The 13297-nt window shown below is 30.7% G+C and overlaps 1 protein-coding gene across 3 annotated transcripts in view; it reads left to right on the plus strand.

Moving 5' to 3' along the window:
• SEMA3A (semaphorin 3A) overlaps window positions 1-13297 on the plus strand; it is a 342875-nt gene that overhangs the window by 199469 nt on the left and 130109 nt on the right. For all 3 annotated transcript variants that reach the window (XM_039878235.1, XM_039878236.1, XM_039878234.1), the window contains 2 exons: window positions 7691-7848; window positions 13166-13228. In XM_039878235.1, coding sequence (XP_039734169.1) covers window positions 7691-7848; window positions 13166-13228 — 221 coding nt within the window. The remainder of the gene's footprint in view (window positions 1-7690; window positions 7849-13165; window positions 13229-13297) is intronic.

Consider the following 13297-nt stretch of genomic DNA (forward strand, 5'->3'; position numbering starts at 1 on the left):
GAAAATACAGAATAAATATAGAAATAAACAAAACTGAAGTGATGAATTGTTTCTTTGGGTTATGAAGAGGCTCTGGTTTGTATGATTTTTTGGATGAGTGATATTTGCAACCACTTTTAAAACATACAGAAAAGTGATGATGTCAATAATGGAAAAAAGAAAAGGGAGCGATTTTTGTTTGAGTCATGAAGACTCTGAGATGTTTGTGCAATAGCTAAATAGAGGTTTCTAGTAAGTGTTTGGTCTTTGGAGGGAAATCTGTCTTGGAAGATATACATTTGAGACATGTCAAAATACTGCTAGTGACAAAAGCCATAGTTGCAGATAAGATTATACAGTTATTATTGCGTAAAAACACCAAATATAAAGCAAATAGAATAATATAAATATTTAAGAGACTAAGGCAAGTTATATGATAGTGAGAGGTAACCAAACTTATCAACAATCAGTTTTTTGTATTCCCCAAAATGTATTTTTATATTTCTCACATTTCTCAGTTTTTAACATAATCAATTCTTACTATTCACAAAAATTCTACCCTTTTAGAAGTAGTTGGAGTAAGATATAAAGAGCCTGGCCTCTGATGTCAGATGGAAGTGGATATCTTGACTCTACATCACACCAGCTCTGTGACCTAGGATATTCTCAATATCTATCTGAGTCAATTTCCTCATGAGATTAAATGGGAATGAAAATTTCCACCTCACAATGTTGTCATGAGGCTTAAATGAATACTCTTATAAACCATTCAGCAGGTGGGGCACATACTAGACACTTCAAACTCCTTTCCCTTTTATTTTCTCTTATTTCTTTCTCTTGGTCTTTATTCATGTCCTCTGCATGGAATGCTCTAGAATACCTCTTTCTGCCGGTAAAAGTCCTATACATTTTTTTAAGGCCAGATTTAATCCACTTCTCCTTGTGATATTAATTGTTCCCTCCAGTTAGCTCCCTTAGCTCTTATTATTTTCTGCCATGTTGTTCATTTAGTTTTTGCTTCTCTGATGGCATTTCTTTAACTTTCCATCAAGGTTTTTATGAATCTTTATATTCCATCAACTTCTTAACCAATAATGCCTCTGTGTTACAAGTCAAAAGGACAGAATATATGTTTGTTGAACTAGTAGTTAAATGACTATTTAATAATAAAAATCTGAATTGTTAGATTAGATTGTAAACTCATATTTTTCACATTATAAAAAGTGGACAACAAGTTAATGTCACAAATTAATTAAAATAAATTAATAAGCCTGCACTTGATGTTTTACATGCATATTTACAGGGAAATATATTGTCCCTCCCTGACAATGTGGTTCAGGACACTTGTGTATTGTGTGGGGTCCAGAAGCGTGGAAACTGGGCCTAGGCTGGGAATGGATCTATACTTGTCCAAAGCTCATCGTGGGTACTTTGTACCTTGATCAGGGAGGCTATCCATGCCAAAAAGCTGATTATTCACGTCAACTATGAACGAGAAGCATCTGGCAGAGGAGAGTCCTGGCATAAATTTAATATAATGGAAACATTAGAGATCAGACCATCAGCAAATATAAAGAGATACATTGGAAGAACTTAGAAGAGAAATGTTCTAGGCAAAGGTGACTGGGCTTTTTGTGGAGTGATGTTGCTTCTGGCACAGGTTGGAAAAACATAGTTAAGGTAAAAGTTAATTTCAGACCGGGATGTGTGAACCTGATGCACATTTTGCGTGTTTTCTGATATTAAATTTAGAAGATAGATTTTCTAAATACATTTGAACAATACTTATAAACTTTGTAAATTAAGAGAATACATTCAGCATCACCAAATAAATAAAAACATGTAGGTACTCATTAATATTGGCTCTGTCTATGCCATGACAAGATGCACTGCCAGAAATACTAGGAGCAGAGTTCATCATTCACACAGTTTATCTTAGAGCATGTCAGTGGGGGCGGGGGCAGTGGGCGGGGGGGGACCTTCTCTTCTGTGTAATAAGCTTTAAAAAAATAAAGTAGAAAAATAAGGTGAATTTTTCCACAATATACATTTATTCATCTCTAAAGATGATTGTGTTTGTGTGTTTTTGTCCTTTCTGCCCTTTTTGTTAAATATCATGTCTCTTCCTTTTTGTATGAAGTGATTATGAAAGTAAATAGTACTTTTTTTGTTTATAATGCAATAAAAAAGTTGCCCAATTTTATTGTAGTCTATTTTGATTTTGGAAATATTTTTGTTTAACAGCATTTAAAAAAATAATCTAAGAAACACTGAAATATAGTATCTAAAATTTTGGACCTTGATGAACTTTCCATATTTACAAATATCTGAATGTGGTCATCATTTAGTCAAAATATTTTGGCATAATATAAACTCAGCCTTTGACTACTTCAAATGAGATCTTTGAGTGTTCTTTAAAAAATATAAGGTTCAAGTCATGGAAAAAAGACATAAATGTAAAGCCACCAAGCAGTACAGACAATTCATTTGAGTCCAGCAAATGTAGGGTCCTATTACCTTTCATTCTATAAAACTGTAAAAAGGAGAAGAAAGGATGAGGGGAGGAGAAAGAGAGGGAGAAGGGGAAGGAAAAGAAATATAAAAAACATGGTGGCTGTTGTTTGAAAGTCAGATATACAGGAGTTTTCTATCCTATAAAAAGTCTCGTTCTGGGCAGTCTTGCATTCTAGAAATCAATATTCATTTCATTGCCTTTTGAGATTCTTCCCAGTCATTGTAATGTAATTATCTGTGTAAATATACGTTTATCTTAAAGATAATCATAATACCGTAAAAACCATACAACTTTATTATGTAGAGGTGGATGGTCATATATGGTTTTGATGTAAATTTTTCCATCTTGTTTCTTTTCATGTATTAAAATGAATACATAAAAATAACAGTTTACACAATAATTTTTCTTTTTTCAATTTTATTTTTATTTATTTATTTAATGGTGACATTGGTTCATGAAATCCAATAAGTTTCAGCTGTACACTTTAACAGTAAGGCATATATATATTTACACTGTGTGCTCACCTCTCATAGTTAGATTTCTTTCTGTCACCACATATTTGACCTTCTTTACCCTATTTACCTCCCTCTTCCCCTCTTCCTTCTACCATCTGGTTACCACTAGTCTATAGTCCATGTCTATGAGACTCTGTTAATAATTTTTCAATATCTTTTTAAATTTTATTAAATGTTTTGGGATGACATTGGTTAATAAAATTATATAGATTTCAAGTGTATAATTCTATAATATGTTATCTGTATATTGCATTGTGTGTTCACTACCCAAAGTAAAAATATCTTAAATAATGTACTCATAGTGATTATTAACAACACTTTTTTTATTTTTATTATTTAAATAGAACTAGATTAAAGGTCATGATAAATTTAGGGGAAAAAGACAAATTTGAAAATTTATAAATAAGTGAAATGAAAATTAAAATTGACTCATTTGAAAAGATCAGTGTTTGTATCCCATGATTATTTGGTAGGACATTCTGATTAAAAAAAAAAAAAAGGTTAAATACGATTTATTTTCTTCTTTTGCTATATGTTATTAGATTAAAAGGAAATATGTCTAATGGGCTCTGTATGTAAGTATCTTGAATTTCGTAAGACTATATTTTGGAATTATATCACAAGAGAATTCAATTTATTTATAATTGACTACACCATTGATTGACAATATTTAAATTGATGTTTCCTTCTAGAGAATTTATATACTTAAGCTTACTGTCTACATTGACTTCTATGATAATGGCAATAATAGTTAGAGCTTTATTGAGCATAAACTGTTATATGCTATATGATCAGTATATCTTCTATTATGCCATTAAGCAAATCATAGAAACACTAAAATAAATGAATCTGGAATAAAGAGAATGTTTGTTTAATCACATTTCATTTTTAAGACTATATAGTTCATTAAAGAGAATTTGTCTGAAATGGCATTTTGGATTACAATCTTACATTTATTTCTTTTTATGTAGAAGTTGAAGTAATGTCTCAACAAGAGAAAAACTGAATTAGGCCCAAAAAGAATTAGTACCTTTACTTGCCTTGGTCTACTAGGATTCATCATAGTCAAGTTGATGCTATAGAAATTTACGTTGTTCTTTAAAATAACATGTGGTGTCATTTGATTATGAGCATAGGCCAGATGTAAAAATGTAGTGAAATATTAAACATCTCATATTTTTGAATATTTATTTTAGTTCTCGTGCCAGTTTATGTCATGGTAAGATTTACATAATAGATGCTGGAAAAAAAACACCTAAAATTTTGAAGTAGTAGAATCAAAGTTGAAGTTACTTAATAGCAATTTCAGCTGAATGTATCTACATATAGGAAAAACAAAATCATAAATTAAAAAAAATAAAACAATACTAAAGAATGTGAGCTCTGGATTTAGAGAAAAAGTCTCTGATATTAACCGAGGTATTTTTGCTCTGGAAAGTGGTGAGATAACCTAAGCAACCCAGAATTTGCTGTGGCTCATTGCCATGAGGGTTTCAAAAAGACTCTTCTCTCAGTTATAAAGCAATGTCAAGAGTCCCTGAGAGAGAGAAACATCTAAAGAAATTGGAGTGAAAGGAATGATGAAGCAAAGTTAAGAACATTTGAAAGCAATGGAAAACAGCTGCTAACCCATATTCCAGGAAAATATTATCTATTTTTTAATGGAATGATCCAGCTGTAATATTTTTTAAAAGTGTAGTTTGTTTCCAGAGTGATTTCATACAAACACCACTAAAGACTTTCATTAAAGTTGTCTGTGCTGAGGAACCGAGAATTCTCCCTGAACTAATTTACAAAGTTCAGCCTGTAACAATTTTTTTCAATTGGATGAATATTTGTTTGGAATTATGATATAGAAATTCATTATATTATTTATAATTCAGGATACAGGATTTGGCAAACAAAAATTTTTCATAATTCTTAAGAAGGTTATTATATTTAATATTAATATAAATCAGAATATATTGCTCTTATTTATCCCTTTACCATACGAAATTATTAATGTGTTAACAAGTTAGCATACTTGATGAGATAATTAGAAAAGTAATTTTTTCATTCTGTTCCATCTGGATCCTAATTTTCTACTTCTGGTTAAGAAGATTGAAAATACTAATATTTAACCACTGCTTATACAAACAGGTAATCTTAACTGAGTGCTTACTATGCCATTATTCTAGGTGTTATAGATGAATTAACTAGTTCTGCTTCTTTGGTAACTCTTGGAGGATATATTATTAACCCCATCTTCCAAAAATGAAGGTCTGGGTAGTGTAAGGAACTCATTCTAGTTTGCATATCTAGTAAATGAATACTGTGGTGAGACTAGTGTTCTTACCTGTAACTGGATGACTCCATGTTCTACTCCATGTTCTGTAGCTATAGTATTTGTCTTCCTATAACTTCTTCCACTTGATGCTTAGAGATCTTTTATATAGTTTTATGTATTTCCAACTAAAATATACCTTTGTGTCTCTTAAATGACCCTCTTATTGATTAATATACTTATGTAATTGTCTTAGTTTAGACTCGGCCTTTTTTTTTTTTAAATTTGCTTACCTAATTATAGGGCAGAATTGCAAAGTTTAGAATTGGAAAGAAAAGTAAAGGGCATCCAGTCTATTTGATGAACAGATCTCCTTAAGCAGACATTCAAATAACACATGACCATATACAGTGATATAGTCCCTGCCTCTGGTAGTAGCCCTTTTCATCCTCACACAGCTCAAAGTATCTGAAATTTCAACCTTGTATTGACTCTCTGTAGCATTGATCTTTTGCAATCATTTGGACACTGTTAAGAGGAATGTCATTTGAATTCAGATATTATGTAGTAGAGTCTCTGTATTTTTCTCTCTGGAGAATTAATAGCTCTTATTTATTTCAGATATGATTCACATAAATGAAACTCGCTTTGTCTGTTTCTCCTTTCCTTCTCTTCCTCTCATTCCTTTCCTTCCTTTTTTTTTTTTTTTTTTTTGGAGTGGCCGGGGGTTGACATAAGACCAGCTCCAGTATAGTACTGTTTCTCATGAAGAACTTTGTTTTGAGAGGCGTCTTTTAACAAATTTTTAACAATTCTTGTAATTTTCTGTATAAGATGGATAAATGGCTAGATGGAAAGATGGATAGATAGAAGGATGCACAGATACATAGGTTGATAGATAGATGTTCAATTTAACATTATTGACCTGATAATATGGAAGAAGCTATGTGAGTTTTAGATTATGAGCTATTAATTATATACTTCCTGACATTAGGAGATGTTAATTCTAGTAGATAAGTCATTTTATAAATGAGTGATTGTAATAATTGGCAGTGTGATACAAGTTATAAGAGTAACAAGCAAAATATTCCATAGAAATTAATTCCATGAGAATTTCTTAGAGATTGCATTTTGAACTGACTTGTAAGAGTGGATGTTATTTTGTCAAGGTGCCATATATAGTTGTATATGTCAGGAACAATGGCAGAAAAGGCTAAAAGTGGATGACTACAGAGCATGTTTTTCTGCAAGATAGAGGACATGAGTAAGAGTAGTAGGGTGGAGTTTAAACTCAATTGATGGTGACCAGATATTTAATGCTAAGTTAAAGTGTTTGAACTTTATCTTCTATTAAAATAATATTTTTGATAAGATGGAGAAGGCGGTAAGAGAAATAGATAAATGAAGGTGATTTACCAAATGGCTAATGTCATGGAGTCAGAGATGGGACAGAGGAAGGGTCTATATTGTCACTTCTTCTCCTTGGAAGACACATTCTGCCCTTCTTTTGAATGCTGCCGAAAGGGTTCCTTTTTTCATGCACTGGAAACATCTGAATCATTGATTCAGGGCACAGTTTTGGGAAATCAACGATTCTATCCCTTGGGAAGGGGAGTTGTGGTGATATACATAATTTTGATTGAAGCAGATATTTGAAGAAAACCTCTTTTAGTGATTATCAACAATTACCTTTCTCTGCAAAAGTGGACTTATAATTAATGATATTTTTATCTGAAAATATTTTTCTCACTTAAGATACAGGTCCAAAAGTTCAGTATTTGCCTATTCACAGCAAAAGCAAATTGGAGAGCAATAACAAACTGAAAAATTGAGGTCAAATAGTAAAATTAATTTAATTCGTGTTTTCATAGAAGCTTAACTCAACTTCTGTATATATGTCAGTTACAAAATGTTGCAAAGAATTTAAATGGTAAAACTAACGATTTAATGGTCAAAAATATATATCAAAATTCTGCAATAAAAAGAGAACTTAAACAACCTAGGAGGTTAAACAATGTTGCCCCACACTACCTCTGCTCTGTTGGCCCCTATACTTGTACTTCTAGCTAATGACTTGGAGCAAATGAAGCCACTTAAACAAGTCCTTGTAAAATTGAAGACATTTTATATATAATACTGACCATCGCAATCCATCACTAAAAGCAGAGATTCCACTAGACTAGTTGTGTGAACAAGGTATTTTTCCTTTGCTTCTGTAGGAGTGTGTGGTCTTGAGTATGATATCAGCAAACTAATAATTCCCATTTTAATGAAATATAAAAAAATTGACTCCTGGATATTTCTTAGTGCCATGAAGAAAACTACTGATTAGTAACTACAGCAGGCAGTAGTCAGATCACAGTGTGCCATTAGTAGGACCTCAGATTAACACCCATGTCTTGCTTTGTTACCTTGCAGAAATGTTGGAATCCAACAATGTGATCACTTTCAATGGCTTGGCCAACAGCTCCAGTTATCATACCTTCCTTTTGGATGAGGAACGGAGCAGGCTGTATGTTGGAGCAAAGGATCACATATTTTCATTCAACCTGGTTAATATCAAGGATTTTCAAAAGGTATCTTTATTCTAATATATGCATTATAGTTCTTTTGAAACATCTCAAATTATATAGAATTCTCTAGCTATATAAGTGTAACAACAGAAAAAATTGTTTAAATTAATACCTTATCTTTTCAGATGCAAATAAAAATAATGCATTGATTTGACTATCACAGAAAACCATAAAAATGGATGCAGAAAACCATAAAAATTCTCAAGGAAGAAACCATAGTATTTTCAATAATTTTTATAAGCAATACTAATTTAACTATTTTTCCATAGTTATATCATTTTCCCCACATAAAAGTAAATACTTGAAGCATTATAGAAATGTAATTGATTTCATGTATTATGTATATATGTATGTTTGTATGTATATACTTTATGTGTGTACATATGTGTGTGTGCATATTTAAATTTATACATCTGTCTACATTGCCAACAAATGAAGAGTTCATCAATCATTATACACATGCCTAATCTGGTATGTCAACTGTGTTTGTAAATAAGTTTATTGGAAAACAGACACTCACTCATTTACATAATGTCTATCTGCTCTCATTCTACAATGGCAGAATTGAGCAGTTGTGATAGAGATCATCTGGCTCACAAAGCCTAAATTATTTACTATCTGGTCTTTTAAACAAAAAGTGTGCCAAACTCTGATCTGGAAGATTAATTTCTGGTGTCAAGTTTTTGCAAGCATGGTCACCTAGACTCTAATAGTCTATCAGTTTTATCCTTATTCTTACAGTATTTGTGACTTATTTACTTAATATATGATACATTTTGGAAAATAAACATGAATTGACAAATTAGTGGAAATCATGCTACTAAGTTTATATGCTGTAATCTAAGTCAGCCACTGTTTTGCAGTCGATATTTTTAGTCTTAATTCTATGAGGAACAAAAATTTTTGTGCAACAGGTTTTACAAGAATGCTAGTATTACATGCTTTTGGAGTACGTACACTTCATTATTCATGCATGTTACTTTTACTTCTTAGGGTTTTAATGTGGTGTACCTAAAATTCTTATAAAACTGTAGAAGATTGGACAATAATTTTTAACATTTTCCACCTGCCCCAAGAATATTCACCAGCCATACTCGCAGCTGCAATGTTTATCCCAAGATAACTCGCGGATTACAGTCTTAAACTTACCCCCCAAACTTCGCCACAAAATATCTCGCTTGTACTATTATTTTTGCATCGCTCTAGTATATCAATAGTCTTTGGAAACAAATGACATTATTCTATTCAGAGAGTTCTGTTATGTAGTGGTATTTTCATTTACAAAATATAGTAATTCTCGATTGCTGAAAATGTCAAATCTTGGAAAAAGTAGCATTCCTACGTGTGATGTTAACATCGTTCTCAAACAGCTGAAGATTCATTTGATGAATTCGACTTATGTATACATTTCTGTTACATTAGGATTAGAGAGAGGTTCTGTTTAGAAATAACGCCATGAACAGTTTTTATACATATTTTTCACATCGAAAACCGGTCAGATTTGCTTCAGCCTCAAAGCTCTGCTTATGTAAAATAAATTAATATTGGCAATAAGCTTTTTTTATTCTAAACAGGAAACAGGTTAAAAAAGTAACCTAATTATGTAAAAAGCTTTTGTTCTGTTTAGCAAATATTGCTTTTGAAATAAAATAAAGATTTAAATTAAAAGCTGAGTGACATCTCTAATAGAGTATACCACTAAACCTAAGACTTTTATTTTTCTTTGATTACCCAGACACTAAAATTCTATGTAAAAAGAGATTTGATTCATTATATATGGTCATATAAAATAGCAATGCCCTTATTGATATACTTTAAAATTAAAATATGGCATTTAAAAATTACCTTGGATATTTCTTTTCTGATAATTTAATCTATTTGATTTCTAAGCCAGCTCAGATGATAGCAGTATCCTAAGGTTATCTATTATCCAAGAAAACTGGTTATTCATTTGTTTTCCTGAAATGATAAAAAATATTTATCTTAGAGTCTTTTGTAAAAGTCACAAAATAAAGAGTTGTTTGTTATTGTTTTAGTAAAAGGAAATCATCTTTTACAAAATAAATGAAAAATCTAAGATGATTAAGTAAAATTTGATATTTTAATAATAGATTTGCAGTTCAAATTTTGAGTGTTTATAACATTTTTATTATTTTGTAACATTTTTATCATTTTGTAACACTTGTATATATGAATATAAATATATGTGTATATATCTATATATCTATAGGTATGCAAAATATGAGCACATATCACTTCAGAATATATATTAAATGTATTTAATATTTTTCTCTGAATAATATCCAATTTGTATATCCACTTGGTTCTAAAATTGAAAAGAACTAAATATCATATAAGACAACCTACTATTTTATAAAGGAGAAAAATCCTAGAGCAATTTGTATGCCCAAGATATATCACAGTACCTTCTACCAACTAGACTTCCAATAAATACATACGGAAAGAATGAATTAATCAAAGTTAGGTGACTTGCCCAGTATTATACTGTTCTTATAGCACCTACTTTTGAGTTTAAAATCATTATTCTAATAGAGGACATATGTGTAAGTTTTAAATATCCCATTCCAAACATATTATTTAATTTGAATTATTTCACACTGTTTATATCAGTAAATTCAACTTACTTAAAGATTTACTTTTGGTTGTATACATTTGTCTATTAATGTGCTTTTTAACCTATATATAATGCTATTAAACAACTTTATCCTAGGCATCTACTATTGTGATAAACTCTAGAAGGGACATTGTAGTATGTCATAAATCTTGAGGAATTTACAAGGTGATATTAAAAATGCATGAACATAAAGGTAAATATTAGGCCAATGAAAAGACACATTCTCAGGCTTGGAAGGACCATGGAAATACTTTTCACCTTGATAAAGGGTGCAACATCTTTAAGGCATAACTGCTTATTAAATAATGAATTATGAGGGACTGCCATTAGTACAACCATAGAGGCATAAAACAAAGGAAACTGTAAAATAGGTCATGAAACACTTTGAATATGAGGATATGAAATTTAAGCATTGTTAGTTAACTGAGAAATTTTTGAGCAAAGAAGAAAAAATATCAATAGGTTATCAAAAAGTTAAGAATTATTCTTTGTGGAAATTGATACTGTTGGACAAGACAAATATATATATATATATATGTATACATATATATTTTTTCATTCCATTGATTTATGATTATCTTCATTAAATTGCTTTCTAAAAAAGCATTTTTATATCAAAATTATTTTACTAATGCCAGATTCTAAGTAGGAGAATTTAGCATGAATGTTATCAACTTAAATGATATTAATTATGCAACAATCAAGAAGTAAGAAACTATGAGAAAAACAACCTACCTTTTTGAATTAAAATATTATGTTTTAATAACATGATTTTTGCATAATCTTTCTGGAAAACTGAATAATTTTAGTGCTGCTAAATATTCTTATTGTTGTGTCTCAGAGAAAATTTATATTGGATTCACCTCCATTATAAACTTTGAAAAAGAATAGATCGTTTGGCCTTTCCATAGCTGGTATAAAGATGGGACTGTGGAACCTGTGGAATAGAATTGCAAGGTAATTGCTCTAGTGAGCAGGAGTTAGGGTGATAAGTGTAAGGACCTGCATTTATTATTCTTAGATGTTTCTTACTGTGACTACTTTGTAAAAACCATGTGGAACAGGTCAAATAACAGTTTTAATTTAAACACACCAGAATACATGAGGAAAAAAATAAATGAAAGAGAAAAAAATACGTAAATTAAGAGCTTCAAATGGTAAAAATTACATATATATATATATATATACATATATATATATATATATATATATATATATATCTCCAAAACTTTTTAGGGCTTTTATAATTTTATAATTTCAGTTACATAAACCTGAAATACTTTTGTTTTTGTCAGCATAAGTTATTGTTTAAATTATTGTTTATAATTGTGTTGTATTTTGCTTTTTAATTCCCTGGATTGAATATCGAAGCCTTTGTCCAAGTTTATGAACATTTATATTGAATTATCTAGAGATTCCCAAATGAATGATAATCAGTCATTTTGAGACTAAAAGCTTTTTAGCAGACAGGAATGATTAACTGCTCCCATCTCTGAGTTTTTCTTTTACATATGACATTTTTTCTAAAATTAAGTAATGTTACCAGAAGAGAAAGATGAATAATAATTTAAAAATTAAATTATTCTGCCCCAATACAGATAGGAGTCATTGGAATTGCTGAGAGAAATGTAAAATTTTATATTATAATTTAGATAAGGATATATTCATTTATATTATTGAGGGAAAATGTATCCACAGTCCTCTAAGCTACCAGTAACAATTGGGTTCATCTACCACTATCACTGTATTTATACAACATAGGAACCTTTGGAAGGATGAAGGCCAAATATTTGAGATGAAAACACAAATGATTATTTCTCAATGAGTCTGTTTTGCCTACAGTTGAGGGTGATTTTTTTAAGAGTTATCTATTTGCTTCTTTATTTCCTCCTTTATCTCCCAAAAGTAAGATAAAGCTACTCTTACCTATTTTCCCTGTCAAAAAAAGGAAGAAGAAGAAAAAGGAAAAAAAAAGACTCCTTTCTAAATGGATTTTTTTCTAACCTTATCAGTTATTCATTTTAGCATGTTGTGTCAGATTCGGATTAAGAAAATGAATCCAGAATATCTAATGTTCAGATTTCAAAATCACTATTTCACAGTAAAGACTGATTCATTTAGAAGGATGTAAGACATATTCTGTGCCAATTTATACCTCTCTTCAGTAAATTCTCACATCCTCTCAAGATGATCTCCCTCTCTCAATCTGCCTTACAGTTCTTTCTACCACACACTGCTTAGATCTATAGGCAGACCTCAGCAACATTGCAGATTTGGTGTCAGACCGCTATAACATAGTATCTCAATAAAGTGAGTTAAAATCTTTTTGGCGGTGGAGGGTCTTGCCTTCAGTTTGTAAAAAAACACAATACCTGTGAAGCATAATGAAGTGAAGCACAATAAAGCAAGCTATGCCTGTACTGAGTACATGAATTTCTGTGTAGCTCAGCTTTCATATACAGCAAATCCTAACGGGTACAGGAGATTGAATGATTTAAGTTTGTATCAATTAACTATATCAATTAACTAATGCCACTGCATAGTCTAAACTGAAAGGTTCTTGCCATATAACGCTTTATGGAGCTTTATCTCAGTTGACCTAAGTTGGTCTAACAGACTATAATGTTAGATCTAGTACTGAGAGAACTTAATTGGCATAAAATAATGTTATTTTTCTGTCCTTAGATTGTATGGCCAGTGTCTTACACTAGAAGGGATGAATGCAAGTGGGCTGGGAAAGATATTTTGGTAAGTATCAATCTATTAAATTATTTTAGAAATTGTATAAAGTGATTTATTACTGTCATCATTTTCCTT

This window comes from Pteropus medius, unplaced genomic scaffold (genome assembly GCF_902729225.1).
Source record: "Pteropus medius unplaced genomic scaffold, Ma_sr-lr_union100, whole genome shotgun sequence".
NCBI lineage: Eukaryota > Metazoa > Chordata > Mammalia > Chiroptera > Pteropodidae > Pteropus > Pteropus medius.